We start from the raw sequence: 20,946 nt of genomic DNA on the forward strand, positions 1-20,946 counted from the left end.
ATGCAATCTAACGGCATTCCTCTCACTTTCGCATCACAGGACAATGACATGCATATGCCGTACCTTTTTCCCTAACTTTCTTTTCCCGTCGATCAGCCAACGCCACAACAACGACCTGCAGTGCCACACTCGCAAAATCCAGCGTACAATGTAAACAATATCGTCACCTCACGCAAATGCGTCACCGACCCAAGAAATCCACTCAATGAATCCAGACCCCGCCACACACATGACCCGATTGACTGTACGCGCGCGCTATCCGCTGCGAACGCAAGATCGAGCCCTGTGGGAGTGAAGAAAAATCTAGCGCAAGCTGAAACGTAGCGTACCGTGAAGATTGGAGCAGTTCAGTTCGGCATCTAGTGGATTAGTGTACCAGGAACCGCGTATACGTAAGTCAGACTTGTTCGGCAAGGGAACCCATTAGGAATCTAGAGCCGGTGAGCAGGTGGAGCTTCACCGGAATGCGGTGGTGGAGTTGGGGGAGCTGGTGGAGGATAAGAGTGAGTGGTTGTTTCATGTTCCAGTGGCTGATGGGATGTTCGCTGTATCTTTTGCGGAAAGTGTAGTGGGCACGTCATTGTTGACTGCATGTGGATGGTTGGAGGAGTAAAGAGGGAAGATGAAGATGATGGTTGGTGGAATATGTTGTGTGATGTGTTGATGCGCTGGATCGACCAATGCTTTCACATATACTCAACCTCAACCTAGCTGCCCAATAACCCTCTTTCTCATGCATCAGTCCTCGCCACCGAAACACATCCTCCCAGCACCACGAAACGCATACAACGCCCAGTATCAACTACTGCATGCAAACTGTACGAGTACTGTAATGTTGATCTTTGCCTAGCCACTGGATGAAAACGGCAACGTCATACAACCATCCCTGCCCTTAACATCTATGCGATATAGATCTCTCCGCTGCGGATAATATGGTTAGTGTGGTTCTTTGGCGAAACATGTGGAGAGATAAGACGGGTAGTGTGAACGGGTAGGTAAAGCTCCGGTAGAGAGTACGAGGACCTAGTCATGATCGCTGGGGGCGATCACTCCTTCGGCAAAAGTCAGGTGCTGTGAGTTGAGACGCTGGACTGTATCGGCAATTGCGATGAGTAACCGTTGTTGCTTGATGTAATAGGAAATACGCGGAAACAATGCTATCGACAAGGATGAGGCGAAGTGGTGGTATCAAAGCGACAGACCAATTTTGGTTGCTGCCGACTGGGTATCATTCTCGATGAAGTTCTTGGCTAGCTAAGTATGAAGAAATACCAGCAGGGTAGCTGGACATGGGAGATGAAAGGAAAACGCCTCATTCATGCATCTGAATCGTTCGGTTCGTGCATCGTGATAATCGTACAGTCTGATGAGCTTTCGTAAACCCCCGTAAATGTCTAGAAAATGGCTGGACAAGGAAATAAAAGTCGCTCGCTGAAACGCAGCAGACCTGTTGTTGGTCTTTATTAGGAAAGACAGGCAAAAAGTACAATGTGAGAAGTGAATTAATAGATGCAGGCTGAAATGGGGATCAGCGACTGGTGGCCTTGAGGCTGGCACGCTTCAGTAGGCGGCTCACGAGGTTTCCGCGCGGTTTAGGCTTAACGTAGAAGGCGCCCTTGGTACCGGTCATGTCGTCGGTGAAGACAAGGTCTTCCAGTGCCAGAGGATCGTCTTTCGAGGTTTTGGGACTTGAGCTTGAGCCTGAGCCTTGCCAGCCATACAGTTGATCTTCGTCAGCTCGTAAATCGGGCCGGGTCAAGGTCATACGGAGCGTCATCTCGCGATTAAAATGCCCATTGGCGGAGTGGACAGGCGACGGAGCCGGCGAATCGACCGAGAACTTGCGGTGCGAGATTTGGCGGGAGTGCATGCGGAAAGACAGGCCGGTGCTGGAGGGCGTGGCAGGTGAGTCCATGTCGGCTACAGAGCCGGCATCAGATTCCAGTCCCTGGTTCTCCTTTGGATGGTCTTCGAAGAACGACAGCTGTCCATCCCTAAGGAAGGTGTGCATGTCTCGGCTGAACTTGCGAGCATGATTGTCGATCTGTGGCAGCTGGAAGTGGGGTGTAGCGGCGTCGCTTCCAGCGGACGATGGGAAGCCGAATTCAATCGCTTCGTCGAACTTTTGAGGAGATGCAAGATACATGCGCAGCTTTTTCCTCGCCTCGGGATCCTGGTAGTGTGTCGCTTCGGGGTCGATCATGAGAGTTGGCGGCGTAGATGGCGAAATGTGGCCTGTGAGAGAAGAAGAGTGGGCACGCTGGTGAAGTCGATTCGGCCGAGCATTGAAGAGTGGAGGATCCGCCATGTATGAAGATCCAAGGCGGACAGGGTGCGACGTGAGGGACATGGTTCGTCTCATGTCTGCCGTTGAGGTTTCCCTCCGATGGAAGATGGGCGTGGCCATTGTGTCGAGATATAGTAAATGGGTGTTTCGGTCCTTGTCCGTGTTTGATGTACAAGAAGGCCCGAAAGTAGGGCGGGAAGGGCTGACGGTTGAAGAGGCCGAAGATGAACGACGTCGTGAACGGCCGCGTTCCGGAAGGTCGAGCGTGGAGTGGGAGAAGTCGAAGTGAAAATCGTTGAAGCGTTGTTGTGCCCACTCGGGATCCTGGTCGTCGGGAAGGAACGCCTGTTCGTGCCTGCCTTGGAGGAGGGCCTGCTCTTCGCGGGAAAAATGCTGCTTGCGTACCTTTTCAGGCAAGGAGAGAAAGAAGTCAAGGTCAATGTGGGAGATGTCGTGAGCGTGCACAGCCTTTTCGGATTTGCGTCTGCGTCGTCCGGTGCCGAGAGATAGCGAGGGCCGGTGGGATTTGGAAGCGGTGCTGGCCTGGGACGAGCGGCCTGATGTAGTAGGCTCGTCGGAGGCGTGCTGGGCGATCTGCAAACGCTCCAGGGATGAAAAGTACTTTCTCCTGTAGCGGGACGAATTAGCATTGGCATCATGGCATAATTGACAGGCCCTTCATCTACTGCAAGGTACACAAAAAGTCATGGTGGGGGATTCGGTATATGCACGCGCATAACGCGCCCTTATCACACGTCCCGACCACTCAGGAGCGCGGAATATTACTTACTGGACTGAATACGGCAGGGCGTCGAATTCGGCCTGCCGCAGAGGCAGAATAGTCCCTTTGGCTTTGCTCTTCATGGCTTCGGCTCGGATCTCGACGTCGGCGATGGCGCAACGTTTGGCTTCAGGCACATGGGGGCGTGGTTTGCGCGGACGACGCTGCGAATGGCGGCCCTGACGCCGTGGCCGGGCGGTGCGGCGGGCACTTGGTCGTGAACGTTTGGTTGAGCAATGCTGGTGTACTTTGTTCTCGAGGATCGACCGGAGGGCTATCCGAACAGCAGCAAGCGAAAGTCCGAAGAAGAAGGAATTATATGAGGTCCAACAGGACGGCCGCTGGGGGATAGAAACAATCAGTGGGCTCAGCAGCGTACGACTGTCGCTCGCACTTGGGGCGGCTGCATATTCGTGTCGCGGGATGCTGCAGCTGCAGGCTAACGCGCCGCCAGCGACGCACTCTCTGCTCTCCACCTCACACCTGGGCCCTAGTAGAACCGTGGCTGATGTATCCGAGAGCACGCCAGGCCCGCGTGCGGTCGTTGGTTGAGTCAGGTCGTGCAGACAGGCCTCCTCCCCGCTTCTCTCCACCTTGCCGTCCGCTGTTTCAGGCCCGTGGCCGCCAGGAACACACCGTCAGCGGAGCCACGATGCTTAGCGTGCGACACACCGCTGGCCAACGTGCCCGGCTCGCGGAGTCGACAGATGCTCTCCATCACATTTGCCTGATTAAGCCTCCGCATCAAATATACTTGCTTCTGGAATATGCGTTATGGCGTTACTACCAGGCCGCCCGACTGGCCGGCTCAATGGCTGCGCCAGCGTGTCACGGGTTAATATCGCACAGATCACCGTCGATTGCCAGACGCCTTGTACAACGTCGAGCATGCGCTGCGTAACGACGACAGGCTGACAACACGCACGCACGCTCCAAACAATCTGTCTAATTGCAGCGTATTGCACAGGTACAAGCAAGGGTATCTCAAGAGAAGCGCATCCAGCTCCCGCGCCAACACAAATGTTACCGCCCCCTGCACAGTTCCTAATATGGTTCCCAGAGAGCGGTACCTGGTTCCCAATTTGAACGTCGACAGACGTCTATTCACAAGACGGCGAACGTCTTCCACCCCGCCGTTGCCTAGTGCCGCATCGAGAAAGATTAGGCTTTCGGAAGCGTAGGCTTAGGCTTCCCAACATCATGCAGCTTGGACGTTGGCGGCCCCATTAATTTCACTATTACCTGCACAAGATCGATGTTTGTTGTCCAGGACTCCTGTCCGTGAACAAGCATTTTCTGGATCTTCAGGCACCCGCAATGTCATCTGCATTAAGGTATCAAGTCAGTATTGAGCCCGTGCCACGGTATAAAGGAGAAGCACGTACAGTAGTATTCGTCATCCAGTCCTTCACGACTGGGGAGCACTGGTTCCTCCAGCCCGACATCTTCGTAGCGAACGTTGAGCAGACGGATCTTGAGCCCGTAACCGCCGATGAAGGTTACCAACTTATTGGTGTCGGCGGTAATTGGCTGTTGGTTCAGTAGCATCAGCAGTCCATCAAGCCACTCGGAAGCAAGGGTATGGCTCTGGGGATGCAGATGCAGTAGGACGGATTCTTTTCGCCCTGCACCTGAGCCGCTGGACGCCTGCCGCGCGTGATTGGACGGGGGCAGGTAACCGTGGATCGTGATCTTGGTCGACGTCGAAGCCCGCTCGTGGCCTGGCAGGGTTGTGACGGTACTGTCTGACGATGCGGTCGATGGCGCCGAAGCCGAGACATTGCTCACCACCGAAGAGACAATGGATAGATCGACTGTACATGCGGGTCAGCCACTGCGGTAACGCAAATCATAAACGACGCGTGGACGCGTTACACTTACTCTTCTCCTGCAGCGTGTCTAACCTCGGCTCAGTCGCCGTCTTCTCGTCAAAGTCAGCGTAATGCAGATATCGCCGGTTGTGCGACAATCGGACAAAACGCCATGATGAGGGTACAGAACGATTCAGGGTCTTGCTGGTTACCGGACCCGCACTCGTGCCGTAGTCGATACCCATTGGAAACCACGCGCCTTGTAGCAGGCATCTTATACGCTGCTCCTTTACAAACTGCAGAGCCTCATGGTTGAGCTCGTCACGGACCTGACTGTAGAGAGTTAGCTGAGCACAGACTACATCAACGCAAACTGCATACCGGAGATGATGGCCCCATGCGTCCTCGTAGGTCAGCTCCAGTACTTCCATTTGGAGTTCTCTCAGGCGTTTCAGCTCGAATTCAGCCAGATCTTCCTCCACGTCCTTTACGTCCCTCATGCGTGGCGCCTGGCCCACGACCTGCTCGATCAAGATACGGACAAGCTCTTCGATCTTCTCAAAGTCCTCGGTTTGTGCGCCGGCTACCTTCCATAGTCGGATGAAGGCACTCAGACCACTTGTATGTAACCTGGACCAGTGGAGCAGGAGGGGCTTGAACGAGCGGTCGAAGTTGGCCCGCGAGTCGGTAGGTCGGTGGGAGTCCACATCGTCGAGCTTGTCTATTTCAAAATGTTCGTATAGTGTCTGGGTGACCGACAGACTTGCGCGAGCGATTGGGCATCGCTGCTCGAGTGGCTCTGCCGACTGCTCCAGCAACAGCTTCTGAAACCCGTCTTCGTTCTTGTAGACAAAGTCTGTAATGTCCATGAGGCCTAGGAAGCCAGTCGCATCGAACTCCCACGCGGGTGATTCCGTCTCGAAGCCCAGACGCTTCCATTTATCCGGGTTGTGCTTCTTGCTACCTTTGGGGTCTGATGCTGACTTCTCCGGATTACTCGCTGTGTGTAGCCCGCGGATCGCCCTCCTGTGGTCGGGGTTCTCCAGGTCAACCTTCTCTTCCCTCCAGTTCCTGAGCAGTATCTTGGTCAAAGACTGGAAATCGAGGAGTGGATGAGCCAGATCTTGTATCGCAGAGCTCTGCATAAGCCCGTATACGCTCTTAATCACGCCCAACTCCTGCAGCTGCTTGATGAACTTGGGCCATTCGAAAGCTGCGTCGTTTGCGATGGCGTCTCGCATGAGCGCGTTGATGAGCTGTAGGGAGTTTGCGCATAGCGCGTGGTCGGCCGAGGTGATCTTTTCGACGAGGGAGGGTAGGAAGTCGGGCTGGGAGTCGACGGCGGGCTTCAGGCGCTGGAAGCCCGTGGTCCCGTCCTGGGAGTTCCGGTGTGAGGGGTGGCCGACAATGGCAGCGAGAACCGACATGGCACCGCGGTTGACGTTGACGAGAGGTTGCGCGACAACGAGGTCGACGATCTGGAGTATAGTTGTTAGACCTCTTCAGGCAATCCCTCGTTCCAAGGTCGTCGTCGACTTACCCTCGCGACCAGATCGTCCGTGACATGGTCCCATCCCTTGTCCAACTCCAGCAGGCGCGCGAGAGAGGTCAGACAGTAGGCCAGGGTGTTGCCGGTCGAGTGCAGGGCCAGGAAGCGCAGCTTGGGCAGGCCGCCTTCGTAGATGAAGACGTCGGCGAAGGAGGGGTCGCCAATGGCATTCTGCAGCTTGAAGACCGCCATCTTCCGCACCGACTCCTCCTCCGCGCCGAGGCGCGCAACCAGTTCCGACACATTGACGCTATCCATGGCTCAAGCTTCTTCGCAGGGTGGGAGGATGTGGGGTAGGTAAGAATAATGTGGAGATGGTTCGTTCGCCCCAAGTCACGCAGGAAGGGCAGACATGGCACACGCGCCAGAGACCGAGGCGGCGGAGTTGGCGGGCGGGATGCTCGTCGCTGCTGTCGACGATGTTTCACCCTGTCCTGCGCCGTCGCGCGTTAGCTGAGTCGCGCGACCCTTTGCTTGGCGACACGCTTCACGTGCGCCGGCCCACATGCTGTTGGCTGCCTGGGCCGGCTAGTCAGGTACGTCGCCGAGCCGACAACATCCAAAGCGCCGTCCGGTCCGTCCTGAGCACCATCGCGACTAAACATCAGCGCTCCTTTCGGCCCATCCGCGTCCCTTTGCTTTAGCGCGCCGTCCTCGATACCCTTTGTCCTGTTTTGCAAGCCGCTTTCTGTTGTGTGTTGACGCCGCCGCTGCACGTTCCAGCTCCTTCCGCCTTTGAGGCCGACAACAGCTTCTCCGCTTCACCCTCACCATCACCGCGAAGTCGCCGCCACTATGGTCTACATCACCTCTGACTTGTTCGGTCCCAATACACCGCACGAGCGCCAATACGACACCACCCCCAGCTACTGGCATACCATGGCCCACGATCAACACGCCGCCGGCCTGGGCAAGAGAAAGAGAATGGCTGGCGACGACGGACCCCAACCGTATGCACCAATACTCCATCCAACATAGAGCTCCAATTCTAACAACTCTGCAGCATGTCACGCCAGCACCGCTCGTCACCCAGTCGCGACTCCAGCCGCCTCCATCTCCACAATACCCCGCCTTTCGAGAGCAACAACAACAACCTACCATACGCCCTCTTCCCCTCAAAGCCACACGAATACACATCAGAACGTCGGCCGGTGAAGCAACTCAAACGCCTCAGTCCGAAAGCGTCTCTCGTCAAGTCAACATCACACCTAATGGACGTTGACTTGGACGCCCCATCACCCTGCCAAACCCAATCACACGCCGTTTCCGACCTGCGATCCTGTCACGCCTGCAACAAAGCGCCCAAGCGACGGAAAGATCTGGAAAATTACCTCGATTGCACGAGATGCGAAGGCCGGACCTGTTTCATCTGTGCGAGGCAATGTGTAGGCTGCAGCAAGGCGACATGCAAGAAGTGCATAGTAGAAGTCGGAGAAGAGGGGGACGCATGGTGTCTCGACTGTTACTCGCGGAACCTCAACTCATGAGCGGTAGAAGAGAAGGTGATCTGGTTGTTTTGGTTCATTCTAGCAAAGCGGGCGTCCTTGTGTTACTAGCAGCTGCATCGAGCAAGACTCTATCGAGCATCATAATGAAGAGAAGATTCTATCATCTATCAGACCATGTGTCATTCGTGATTCTTGTCCCATTGTTAAACATACACTGTATCCAACAACCCAGTGACGTCTAATCTTCATCATCTGTATCCCTCTCCTCCACAACACTCTCCTGGTCACCCGTACGGAACCTCAAACGCGAACTTGTCATATCGCCATCCTCGGCCTGACTAGTCCTAGTGCTCCGTCTCCTGCTCCTGCTGCTGACAATACCGGGGAACAGTCTAGGCTCCCCATCCAATGTAATAGTGCTTGTTGAGCGCGTCAGTCCCTGATCCGGCTCTTCAGGCTCTGTCGGCTGAGCGACAGAAATCGTGCTAGGGTTGACAGTCATGCTAGAGCTGGCACCGTCCTTCGTACCTGAAGGTGAAGCTGGTTGGCCTTGCATACTACCCATGTCGGTCGTCGAGGCAGATGGCTTGAGCCGAGCGACTTGGGCTGGAGGTAGCTTGGAGAACACTTGGTTTCCACCCGCGGACGCATGGGTAGGAGAAGTGGGATGCGTTCCTTGGAGTGACTTTGGCGTCTGTGGCACTTCCGACTGCAAGTTAGAGCTTGTGAGATCATGACTACCAGCTTGCGCAGCGCGCGTGTAGCGGTCGATCCTATACGGTGTTAGTACTGCCATACGAAGATGTGGATGTCTGTTCGAAACCTACATAGCTAATTCGCCCATGAGCGTCTCGTGGCGGAACGCCTCACGAATACTGGGCACGTTGGACCTCGCCATGTCGTTGCCTGCAACGCCAGGGAGATGGTAGTTGCTACCCAACCACTTCTGCTTGACGACATGCTCAAAACCGCTCTGCTCGACAGAATGTTTGGCTAGCTCACACATATCCACAGCACTCAGTTTGTAGATTTGCGCTGCGACTGAGTATTCCTCGATAAGGGGCTCCTTCGTGAAGGCAAATTGTAGAGGGTCGTCTGTCGACAGCGAGACGTTGAGGCCACGTCTAAAGTAGCTCAGGAACGGGTTACGTTCGTACGCCAGGAATAGTGCGTTGTTGCTAAGAGGCGACATAGCGACACCAATCTGTTCAAGGTAGAAGATGTACTGCAGAAGAGGCACCTTACGGAGCAAAAGACCGTGACTGATGCTGTGACAGCATAGTACTGCGGCAGCCAAATGATCGGTGTCACCAGCCTCTCCGCAGTGAGGACGTAGGAGGAACGTGTTGAAGCCGCGCTGCTTTCTCCATACGTTGAGTGATGAGATGTTGGCGAAAAGGTAGTACATCCAGTAGCTGTACGGTGGATTCTGCTTCGTAGCCCATTCATTCGGGAATGGGAACTTCCTGTACACGCGTCGCTCGACTTTACTCTCATCGTCGACGCTATCGAATCCAATAACCCTCTGCAGGAAAACGTGAAGCTTAGGATGACTGGACGGATCTTTGGTGACCTCGAACAATGGCTGAAACACGTTTACGATGACTTGCTGGAAGTTGTCCATGAGTCCGGTTGCTTTATAGACGTCGAACAGACGAGGTACTTGGATCAACCAGCGGACGTTGGGAGAGAACAGCTTGTTGTCAATGACCCAAGCTGCCAGCTTATCCCACTCTTCAATGTCTCTACCGTAGATGGAGATGCGCCATTCCACGAACTGGTACTTGCTCGCTTCAAGATCCGAGATGACTTCCTTGGTAATCTCTGCTAGGTATCGACCCTTGACAAAGTTGTCTGTCTTTAGGAAGATGGTTCGTAGGCGTGATTCACCGATCGGGTTATACTTCAAGTTGAACTTGTCGAATCGGTGGAACGAATCCGTGTGAGCCTAAAATGTTAGCATAATATCGTGATGCCAGATGTCTGTACTCACATGCATATCTAAGGTATCAATACTTAGATCGTACGCTGTCAAATTAATCGACTCAAAGACCTCCCTTAGTGTGAGATGTTTACCATCACGGAACAGGACCACTTCATCCGGAGACTTCTTCATTTTGGACTTGATGAAGCGCAGCAAATGCTTCTGGTTCATACATGCTGAGTGATGAACGTGGGTGTCGACCTTTCGGACGTTGTAGAAATCTCTGTGCGGCACTTTCTTGGTATCGGCTGTCTCTTGGTATTCATTCAACAAGTAGTAAAGATTGAATTTGCCTTCGAGGTACTGAAGCCGACGGAAAGCAAAGCTCTTGCTCGGTCCGTCGGAGGATATATCAAGGATGGAATCGAGATCGATGTAGAATTCGCGTAATGTAGGGATTGATACGATGGGCGTGTCCAGCTCAGCGGACTTGGCGGTCTCGTACACTTGGTAGACACCGCTGCTATCCAGGCGGAACGACATCTCTCCGGGACCCGGTACGGGAAGACAGTCCTCCAGATGGAAGTCCTCACCAATGTTTGTTCCCATCTTGCGAGGTGGCTTGGCTGGTTCATTCGGCTCAAGGATTCCGCTGTTCTGCAAGCTGCTGCCGCCTGCGTTGCGACGCTGTTTGGAAGAGTCGTTCCATACTGGTTCAGGAGGGGTGGGGTAGATGCGCCAAGCTGGATCATCTTTGGGATTATCGAAGTTGCGCTGCAAAGACAAGCGGATGTACTTGTGACGTAAATCTAGCACTTTCTGGATATTCGTATAGATTGAGCTAAGCTCAGTGGTGATACTGGAATCGTTCATTGCGAAGCCTCCTGCTCCTGTGCCAACACCAATGCCTGCGCCCGCACCGTGGATGCCTTCTTCAGCCAGAAGTGGTTTTTCTTCGTGAGGGAGACCGGGGTGTTGCGCGTGTGATCGGGCTTGTTGGTCGGCTTGGAGAAAGGCGTCGCCTTCGTTGCCGGTACCTGCAGTGTTGGCCCCGTGTTGAGTCATGTGTCGGCGCGGATCCTGTGACTGTTCTGTGTGTGACAACCCGATGGGCAGGTTGGACCGATGCCCTTGATTCGCGAGCGTGACATTGCTCTTCCTAGAGCGAATGCTTTCTGCCTTGCCATGCAAGTCTACACCGTCTGTGCCGCCAAAGTTGGTGGGGAATGTCTTTGCGCGCATGGCAGGGCTGTATGTCTCTCCCGCCTGTGAGCCTCCATATTGTGTCTCCAGCTGATGGCGCTGGTAGAACTGTTTGGCTTCTGTGTGGCTCATCTGCTTCTCCGCGGTATAGTCGTAGAAGGCAGTTCGTCGCTGTTTGTCGCGGGGCAGCATGCCATTGTCGTCCTCTTCCTCATCGCTGGTACCAGCATTTTCCTGTGCGGTTGCAGTCGCACCGTTGTCTAGTCGTGTGCGCCCGCTACCGCAAGCTTCAATTTCGGAGAAGTCATGGCTCAGCTCTTCCTCTTCCGACGAGGGTATCTGGTCATCGTGGGCAGGGCCAAAGTCGGGCGACGCGTCCGCATCAGCAGAAAAGGCTCCTATTCCTCAGGTCAGTCTCCGCGTGTATTTGTATGGAGGAATTGGATTGCACTACCTTTCAGCATGGTGCTATGGAGAGATGGTAGTTGTGGTTGCTAGAGCGAACACAAACTTTAAGACGAGCCTCACCAGGAACGCGCCTCGGAGGCGGCCGGCCTGTCGCCTGACCCCGTGCCATTTTGTGAATTATGGATTCGATGACTCTATGGCATACTTATCCTGGATAACCTTCCAGCAGGAGTACGTAACCATAGCGAGCAAGACTTCGAGGCTACAAGCAATCACGTTTCATTCGGGCAAGTTACCAGGCTAGCCCCTCCATCCTCGGCTGGTGATGTTATCGGCAGGGTCAAGGGATCCTTTCCGAGAGTCATTCGGGCCACCAACAACATTCACTTGCATGTGAGGCGCGCTGTATGCACTCTGATGCGCCAATACGTTCATTAAGATGTGCTCATGAACGGGAGTGGATGAATAGTCGGGATCATTGCCTCACAGGGCACAGGATTGCCCCTCATGAATACCCCACAAAGTCACCAATCAACCTGTCCTGGGATTGATATCTTGGCGAAGGATGTCCGATGTTGAATGCAACGACCTGTATTGTGTGGGAGAGAAATCGGCACATAGTTATATTCTTGCTGTCCAAACTGTGCAATACGTCACCAAGAAGTGCAATACATGTCGAGAGCGTCCAGGGCTTGAGAACGCCGCTCACGTGCTAGGAGCTTAGCGCGGATCAATGATCCATGCCCAAAAATTTACGGTATTCCGACTTTTAGCAACGCATCCACATTTGCCAACTTCACCCATACCGCCACAATGTAAGAATCGCCTCGTCTGCAATTGCAATCGTGATACTGATATGGCAATGCAGGTTTCTCCTCCGCCGCACTGCCGTTCGCGCCATCACCGCGTCGCCTTCCAAGGCGTTCCTTGCGAAGCCGCGATCCATCAACACCATAACCCCCTCGGCTTTCCGTCTGAGGCAACAGCAATGGTCAATCTCGTCGTTCCAGCGACGATTCGCTAGCGACGATGCCACCAAGGGGGACGAGAACTTTGCGCAGACAGCGGCTGAGGCACCTGTCGAAGAGAACCTGACGCCGGCGCAGCAGGAGGTGCAGGCCGAGCCTACCGACGCCTCTGCTACTGTTGGCGTGGATGCATTGGAGGCTGCCGCTGAGACCGCAGACAATGCCCAGAGGTCATCAAAGCCCAGGGCCCCAAGGAACACTACCCCGAACAACATGCTGTACATTGGCAACCTGTACTACGAGGTTTCCGCAGAGCAGCTGAAGCGTGTCTTCTCCAAGTTCGGTGAGCTTGAGAGCACCAAGATTGTCTACGACAACCGGGGTTTGAGCAGAGGGTATGTTAGATGGCCCAGTCTCGGAAAGCAAACACTAACCTTCGTGCAGTTTCGGATACGTTGAATTCAAGAATGTCGCGGACGCCCAAGCTGCCATTGATAACCTCGACATGCAGGTCTTCGAAGGCCGCAACCTCGTTGTCCAATTCCACGCGCCTAAGCCCAACTCCAGGACCCGCAGCGGCACCTCTGGCAACTTTGAGCAAAACCCTCCCTCCAAGACCCTCTTCATCGGCAACATGTCGTTCGAGATGTCTGACAAGGACCTCAACGACCTCTTCCGTGATATTCGCAACGTCATGGATGTCCGTGTCGCCATTGACAGGAGGACTGGTCAGCCCAGAGGCTTTGCTCACGCAGACTTCATCGATGTCGCTAGCGCCACCAAGGCAAGGGAAGTCCTGAAGGAGAAGACCATCTACGGCAGGCAACTCCGCGTCGACTTCAGCAAGTCTGGCACACAGAACCAGCGCGACAACAAGCGCTCGGATTCCACCCAAGAGGATTAAGTGATGATGATGAAAGGAGGCTAGGGACAGTGATTACTTGCAACGGGACGGCCGCCCCACGCTTCTACAACGAATGATGTATGGAGGAAATGGTCGACGTATCTGTACGACTGCACGACTGGGACATGTGTCCTGTTGGCTGCATGCTGTGTTGATAGATGGGTCTTGTGTATCATAGTGGAAGAGCGTCCGGCGTTGTTATATTCCCCTCTTCTTTTGTACATGGTATAGGGTCTAGGTCTAGAAAAGCAAATCGATCTAATGAACTCTTGCAATGTAAAAAACTCATCAGTATCGTGGTGCGTGCTGTACGTCAAAGTTTAGTCATGTGCTGCCGCCGAGCTCTACTGGACAAGCTCGGATTCACTCGCTCTGTGTGGCGGTTATTTGCGACCTCGGCCGCCCCGCGTAGCTTCTCCACATGCTGATCAATTAGACCGGCCGACGCGCCTCTGGCACCCGCTCGCCGCCCGACTTGTACATACACCTCCTCCTCTCTGTTAACCGCGTCATACTCGCTGCTTCACACTTACATAATCTTTTACCCTTCGCCATGTCTTTTCTCGGCGGCGCAGAATGCTCGACGGGCGCCAACCCACTCAGCCAGTTCACCAAGCATGTGCAGGATGACAAGTCGCTACAGAGAGACCGCCTGGTCGGGCGGGGGCCCGGAGGAATGCAGGAGGGCATGCGAAGCCAGCAGATGGGCGGCCCTTCAGATGGCGTAAGTCGGGAACAGGAGTACGAGGGCGAACAAATAGGATTCATGGCTAACTCTGCAATTCATAGATGATGAATGAGTTCATGAACCAGAATGTACAACTCCCACAAGGGCCCGGTCCCGCGTCTCCATTCGCCATGGAGCAAATGCGACGAGAGTTGGAGCGGACACAGCACAGCGGATCACCAGCATGGGCGGCAGAGTTCGATCCAGGCATGCAGGCGCCACAGATGGGAGGGCCAGCCATGCAAGAAAGACCAGTCGGATTTAACCCTGCCGAATTCGCAAAGTTCCAGCAGATGAACCCGAACGCGCGGACAGCGAGCCCGACTACCGCTTCTCAGCCTTCGATGACGGGATACCAGCGGCCCATGTACGGAATGGGCATGGGCATGGGCGGCATGGGAATGGGAATGGGCGGTATGGGCATGCAGCAGCCATTCGCACCACAAAACTTCCAGCAGCCCATGCAGAACTCTGGCAAAGGCAAGGAGCGCATGGTAGAACTCGACGATCAGGATTGGGAGGCCCAGTTCGCACAACTCGAACAGACAGACCAGCAGGACCTGAGCGCTCTTGACGCCGAGGCGAACAAGGCCATGGAGGCAGAGCTGAACGAAATGGACAGGTCAGTAGAGAAAGATGCCGTTGATTTCGACGATTTCGAGTCCATTTGGAAGGGTATCCAAGCTGAGACTGAATACGCTAGGCAACTTGCCAACGAGGAGAACTTCGTCGAAGGACACATGGGCGACATGGATCAATGGGAAGGCTTCGACGGGCTCAACACACACTCGGTCCGCGATCCGGCCATGGGCGACTACCTGTTCGAGCAAGAAAACCTCTTCAAGAACGTCACGAATCCGTTTGAAGAAGGTGTCAAGATAATGGAAGATGGTGGAAACCTCTCACTGGCGGCCCTAGCATTTGAGGCAGCTGTTCAGAAAGACCCGAACCACATTGCAGCCTGGGTAAGGTTGGGAGAGTCACAAGCGCAGAACGAGAAGGAAACACCGGCTATAAGAGCGTTGGAACATGCTCTGAAGCAGGACCCGTCGAATCTGGAGGCGCTGATGGGTCTGGCTGTATCATACACCAACGAAGGCTACGAGAGCACCGCATACCGGACACTGGAACGCTGGTTGGCCACCAAGTACCCATCACTCATCAAAGAGCCACTCTCTTCAGACGCCGAGATGGGCTTCACAGACCGCCACGTACTCCACGAGAAAGTCACCAACCTCTTCATCCAAGCCGCACAACTCTCGCCAACCGGCGAGCAAATGGACCCTGATGTGCAAGTCGGCCTAGGCGTACTTTTCTACGGCGTAGAAGAATACGACAAAGCCGTCGACTGTTTCGGCGCCGCCCTCGCATCCACCGAATCCGGCGTCTCAAACTCCTCATCACAAGTCCACCTCCTCTGGAACCGTCTCGGCGCCACCCTTGCAAACTCCGGCCGCAGCGAAGAAGCCATCGACGCTTACTCGCGCGCCCTCGCTCTCCGTCCAAACTTTGTCCGCGCACGCTACAACCTCGGCGTGTCGTGTATCAACATCGGTTGCTACACAGAAGCTGCACAGCACTTGCTCGGCGCGCTAGCCATGCACAAGGTCGTCGAGCGCGAAGGCAAGGAGAAGGCTAGAGAAGTCGTCGGCGAGGGTGTTTCCGACAGCCAACTAGACAACATGATCCACCAGAACCAAAGCACAAACTTGTACGATACGTTACGGAGGGTGTTTGGCCAGATGGGCCGTAGGGATCTTTCCGATATCGTGGGTCCCGGTATGGATGTTGAGCGTTTTCGAGGCGAGTTTGAGTTTTGAGCAACGGGAGGATAGCGGAGTCGGTATCACGGAGAAAGTAGAGATTGAACGTTACGAGGACGAGAGTTACGATGATTGGCTTTTGCAGCGGAAAGTTGAGACGCCGCGTAAACATGAATGGGACGAAGGTGAATTGGGCGATAGCTGTTGCTTTGGCACACGCACTGTGGAGATGGGCATGGACTGCGTTTGGAAGCTGCATGGAGGCATTTAGATCATGGGGAATGCATAGCCAATCGCTACGATGTAGATATCATGTTTTCCTACACTGGCTCGCATGAGCACAACTATAAATCTCTAGTTGCATGCTACCATATTTGGCCCAAGCCCTTCAAGAGTATGAGAGATGCACTACAAAGGCAATGTTATGGATCTGTGAACTCATGAATTGATGGCCGAACCATAAACTGTTCACCACCATATTTATATCTATTACATAGGAAATATTTGCGTGCTCAAAGACGTAACCTCTACTCGGCCTCGTCAAAAGAGAACACACTAAAATATATAGAAGACCCTAATCCACACAATCAGCACTCCGCGCTGTGCATTTTACCCTAGTTAATCCAATAGAAGACTCCCCAACCCCAATTCGAAGCGAATCCTTCACTCATGCTCCATCTATTTGGCAAAGTGGAGGTCGTATCCGAGCCACTTCCTCGACTGAACCTGGGGAACAGTAAGGCCAGGGCTACCATATGTGAGCGGTGCGAAGAAGAGGAAGCACCAGAAGGCGGCGGCGAGGATGACACCCATGGCGATCCAGCTGCCCATCAGGCTAGAAGAGGCGACACGCTCGCGGACAGGCTTCGAGTGAGTGCGGCGGTGGCCCTTGACAGCGGCGGGCATTTCAGGATCCTGGGGTTCAATGCAGAACACGAATTCTACCAGAGCACCAGTGACTAGACAAGACGCAAGATGCGCGGGAAGGTAGTGATGCAAGAAGAGCTGACGACCCATGATGTAGAAGGGGATGTAATGGGCAGCCCAGGTGAGGAAGAAGAATCCAGTGGAGTTGTAAAGACGGGAGCGAGTGCCTGCAGACATGAATGTTAGAACCTCCCCTTCAAATACAAATGCCAATACAAAAGCGAATAACCTGGGTTTCGTGTACGAGAGAGGTAACTTACGCTCATCGAGGGCATCCATGCCACGGCGGAGAGCCAGCTGGTCGGCACCAATGATACCGGCAAACACAGCAAGAAGCGAGGAAGCGAGCCACCATCCAATGGGGTTACCCAGGAAGTAGATCTGCTGGCGAGTGTCGTTGTGAGTCCAGAAAGACACACCGCGAAGGAGGAAAGGCCAGGAAATGGGCTGGGATGCATAAGGATGCGAGCTGGTCAAGGCATTGTTGTGGTAGAACATGGCACGCTGCAGCTCAACCCACTTCCTGAGGAAGCCGAGGTGCTTGACCTGCTTCGGTTCCTTCTTGTTGCGCTCATCTTCAACGGGAAGCGAAGGAATGTCATCGACATACCAGACATTGCTGGATTGCTGGACTGCCTTGTTCCCGTTGATTTCAGCCTGCTTGTAGGCCCAATCTGGCAGAGGCTTGGTGTGGGTCCACATGGCGACCTTGGTTGGCACGTGAACAAGCTTGAAGTGAGTAGACATGGTCTTGAAATCGCCCTTGCCTTTGTCGACCTTGAGCTCAAAGAGAGTGTCGTTGTAGCGTGCACCGGTTGCTTCGTCCTTGTTAACAGTAGTGAATTCCTGGTTGGTAGGGTAGTAAGGAGAAGCAACATCGTGTGTGAGAAGAACGGTGTCCGTGATCAAATGGCGAAGACGAATGACATCGCCGACCTTAACGCGTTGACCAATCTCACTGTCCAGGGGCTTTGAAGGAAGGACCTGCCAGTGGTTGTTGGTGTCGTTGTGGGGGTATCCAGTAACCTGCTGTCCCTGCGAAGAAACACGTCCATCATCGTAACGCAGAGGATAGCGGTCAGGGTGGCTGTGAAGGTAGACTTTGGTCTCCTTGTGACGGATGGTGATGGAATCATAGTAGTTGATACCGACAGATTGAAGGCTCATGACATTGTCGCTCAGAGTCTCCTGGAACTCTGGGGTCATGAAGTCGTCACCAGGGCCGGATCGTGTGAGGATGGAGAAGTGGACCTGGAACCAGAAAAGGTAAAGGAAGAATGGAACGATGACCAAGCCCACGGCGCGAGCAGCAAAGTGCTTGCCAAATTCGGCCAAAGTCAAGGCACCCTGTCGTCGGTTGACGTCCATCAAGTCCCAGAGGTCAATCATGACCGGTACACCAATGGAGAAGAAGGTGAAGACACCGACGTACTTGATGGAGATAACGCAGCTCAGACTGATACCAGTCAGAAGGAGCCACTTCCACCATTTCCGCCCGAAAGCATTGTGACGCTCCTTGTAGAAGCGGATGTAGGATAGTACGGAGAGCGCCATGAAGAAAATAAGCGAAGCATCGAGGAGGATCAGGCGCGTCTGGCCAATGTGGGCGTTGTCGAAGAGCATGAGACCGGCCGCAGTGATGCAGGCGGGTAGCGAGTAGCCAGACTCCCACATGATCATGAAGACGATGGGAACGGTAAGAGCACCGAGCGAGGCGGGCATAGCGCGGTATGCGACATACGGGACCTTGTTGGTAATGTAGGAATCGCCAATGTTCTCGAACAGGAAGTCGCCCTTGTATCCGACGAGCCAGCCAGCGAAGGCAAAGAGGAGCTTTCCGAGGGGAGGATGGACATCGAAGAAGTAGGTTCGTTGCAGGTAGTAGGAAGCGAACTATGTGCGATTAGCGATCTGGACGTGCATCGTGTCTCTTTCTGTCTTCAATGGCATACACACCTTTCCAAAGTGCACCTCATCGAACACAACCTGATCAGGATGTCTGATGCCCCAGAACCGCGTAATGAAGGCCAGAACGGTCATTACGGCGATAGCAAGCTTGTAGTCCCATTCTCCGCCCTGCTGGATCGGCTTGTATGGTTTGGCCTTCTCGACGACATTGGCGACTTTCTCCTGGACCTTCTCGGCGAGGGCTTCGGGGTTCGGTGAGGTTCCTCGCTTCTTGTCCTTGCCTGCGCGCTGGCGGACGCTACCAGCTGGTGAAGACATGGTGGGCTATAGCTCGATGAAGCTACCTGTTGACTCTGTCATTAGCTTCCAATGCCGCAACACGTTGTGGGCTACGAGGATGCGCCTACCTCCCATAAACAAAGGAACGAATTTGATGGAATTGGAAAGAGAGTTGGAGTTGCGCTCTGAGAACACGACACCTAATCGCGAGTTCAGGGTCCGGAGGAGCCAATCCCTAATGGGCTCTCTCGCTTGCACTTGGCCCCTGCATTAGCGGTCATTGGTCCACCATCATCACAGCCCCCCAGCGAGGGGTAACAGAAGTCTGGTCAAGTATATTCGTCTATACGCTCTTGGCATTGGCATCTCCGTGATCTTCGCATGCTCTACATGTTCCCGAGATACCGCCGTAGCCTATCTCATTGCAACCTTGCAAACGCTGCCAACAAGCAAGACAAAGTCATGTTCGCACCTCATATAAGGACAAACCGAGCAGGTCTAAAGACTACACTAGGATGATAGAGGCAGTTCGGGAGATCTAGCTCTTGTGTAGCCTTTGGAGTGTTCAATTTTCTCCTTGATTGAGGTGTTCGCCTCGCCCTAAAAGGCGGATCGAGTGGTAACACTCTGGAATCATTGGCCCTTCTTTCCCTTCTCGGCCTCCAACTTCTTCTGCTGCGGAATGCGATACGATGTTTCCCATCCATACAAAGCGCCCGCACCAAACACCATGGCAGCGCCGACTTTCATCAATCCAGTCATCTGGTTTCCGAATATCCAGATACTGAGCAAGAAGCTTACCAGCTTTCTGATATTCAGTACGATCGTGACAGTGACGGCGGAAGTATTGGCGCTGAGCATATTGACGCCGGTGATGCAGAGTAGTTGCGTAAGGGCATTGGCAGTAAGATAGATGACATGCTGTGATGTCGAGGCCAGGATACTGTTGACGATTGGCGGGAGATTTTCTGCGACTTTCGGTGGTACTTCGAATGATTGCGAGGCCTGCAGGCGCTTGAATTGTTGCGTCAAGACCGGTGCAAATCCTGCAAAGAACGGGATGGACAGCAAGTGGGAGTAGAAGAGGTTGGCCTGCCAGTCCTTCCCATGTTCATGATAGACGTCCTCGACATAGGCGCCCATCCATGCGGAGAGTAGTTGCGCGATGAGCAGGATAAGAAGACCAGCTTGTAGAGAAGAATTCGACTCATCGGAGCTCGAAGCATCCATGTTCTTGCCCTAGTTCCGTGGTCAGCGTCTATAGATAAGTCGTTGATCGCTCTACTGTACCTTTGACTGTGCATCTGCCCATGCTGACACCATGACACCTAGCGTCAGGATCGCAACGGAGAAGACCTGGAGAGGTGTGTATTTCTTGCCACGGAACCAGCCAGCCGCCATAGTAGTCACACTACCAAAGCTTCTGAGGATGATGTGAACAGGGACTGAGATGTTGAATGCGAAAGCCCAGTTGTTCAGCATGTTGACGGTGAAGAACAACGCAGCGCTGACACACCATTTGCGAAATGGCACGGGCGAACTCCGCATGAAGTAACGACCGTTTGGATCGAACTGGTAATGCAATGTCGAAAGACATGTAAACACGAATTGGAAGAGCGTAATGAGTAGACCACTGTCAGGCTCTTGCCTGGGCTGTGTCAGACTTCGTGCTGTTGCTAGGGAATACACGTTGTTTACTTTACTATTGCTTCCAGACAATACACCTTTCAGACTTTAGTAATGGCATCATAGCAGTTCTGAATCTCTTACATTTGCGCAACACCCTCCGAAGATGAGCGAAAAGCTGCTGATAACGGGCGCAAGAGCGGCCATGATAGCAGTCGCGTGGCGTGAGAGGTGGCACAGATTACCTGGGCAATGGTTCGGGGACTCGGCTGTGTACACTTTTCGAAGCGAGAGTTGGTGGAGCTGTTGCTTGTCAGAAAGGTGACGTAGGTGAGCGTTAGATGACAGTAAGTTGGCAAGTGCAGAATCGCATAGCGCATTCCGCGAAAACCGTGTTCCATCGCACAGGCAACATACAGAAAACACTCAAGTG

At 53.9% G+C, this 20,946-nt stretch overlaps 7 protein-coding genes across 7 annotated transcripts; 2 read left to right on the top strand and 5 right to left on the bottom strand.

The window, feature by feature from the left end:
• Positions 1–1,528: 1,528 nt before the first annotated feature.
• Positions 1,529–3,151, bottom strand: J4E79_006931 (uncharacterized protein; the record flags this gene model as incomplete). Its single annotated transcript, XM_049355799.1, has 2 exons — positions 1,529–2,915; positions 3,078–3,151. 2 exons carry the CDS (start codon positions 3,149–3,151, stop codon positions 1,529–1,531), a joined length of 1,461 nt encoding a protein of 486 aa, XP_049209828.1.
• Positions 3,152–4,949: 1,798 nt separating this feature from the next.
• On the bottom strand, positions 4,950–6,686 carry J4E79_006932 (uncharacterized protein; the record flags this gene model as incomplete). Its single annotated transcript, XM_049355800.1, has 3 exons — positions 4,950–5,212; positions 5,261–6,357; positions 6,420–6,686. Coding segments are annotated over 3 exons (1,627 nt in total), but the record flags the coding sequence as incomplete, so codon positions are not given.
• A 1,428-nt stretch (positions 6,687–8,114) lies between these two features.
• Positions 8,115–11,467, bottom strand: ADA1 (putative zinc finger protein; the record flags this gene model as incomplete). The annotated part of the gene is made up of 4 exons (XM_049355801.1): positions 8,115–8,649; positions 8,704–9,824; positions 9,870–11,401; positions 11,458–11,467. 4 exons carry the CDS (start codon positions 11,465–11,467, stop codon positions 8,115–8,117), a joined length of 3,198 nt encoding a protein of 1,065 aa, XP_049209830.1.
• A 684-nt stretch (positions 11,468–12,151) lies between these two features.
• On the top strand, positions 12,152–13,283 carry J4E79_006934 (uncharacterized protein; the record flags this gene model as incomplete). Its single annotated transcript, XM_049355802.1, has 3 exons — positions 12,152–12,168; positions 12,280–12,774; positions 12,824–13,283. The coding sequence occupies 3 exons, from the start codon at positions 12,152–12,154 to the stop codon at positions 13,281–13,283; spliced, it is 972 nt and encodes a 323-aa protein (XP_049209831.1).
• Positions 13,284–13,836: 553 nt separating this feature from the next.
• On the top strand, positions 13,837–15,830 carry J4E79_006935 (uncharacterized protein; the record flags this gene model as incomplete). The annotated part of the gene is made up of 2 exons (XM_049355803.1): positions 13,837–14,007; positions 14,073–15,830. 2 exons carry the CDS (start codon positions 13,837–13,839, stop codon positions 15,828–15,830), a joined length of 1,929 nt encoding a protein of 642 aa, XP_049209832.1.
• Positions 15,831–16,451: 621 nt separating this feature from the next.
• Positions 16,452–18,926, bottom strand: J4E79_006936 (uncharacterized protein; the record flags this gene model as incomplete). The annotated part of the gene is made up of 3 exons (XM_049355804.1): positions 16,452–16,867; positions 16,961–18,593; positions 18,657–18,926. The coding sequence occupies 3 exons, from the start codon at positions 18,924–18,926 to the stop codon at positions 16,452–16,454; spliced, it is 2,319 nt and encodes a 772-aa protein (XP_049209833.1).
• A 594-nt stretch (positions 18,927–19,520) lies between these two features.
• J4E79_006937 (uncharacterized protein) lies at positions 19,521–20,369 on the bottom strand (the record flags this gene model as incomplete). The annotated part of the gene is made up of 2 exons (XM_049355805.1): positions 19,521–20,126; positions 20,178–20,369. 2 exons carry the CDS (start codon positions 20,367–20,369, stop codon positions 19,521–19,523), a joined length of 798 nt encoding a protein of 265 aa, XP_049209834.1.
• Positions 20,370–20,946: the final 577 nt, after the last annotated feature.

The sequence above is a fragment of the Alternaria viburni genome (assembly GCF_023758015.1).
Source record: "Alternaria viburni strain BMP 2772 chromosome Unknown scaffold_14, whole genome shotgun sequence".
In the NCBI taxonomy this organism is placed as follows: Eukaryota; Fungi; Ascomycota; class Dothideomycetes; order Pleosporales; family Pleosporaceae; genus Alternaria; species Alternaria viburni.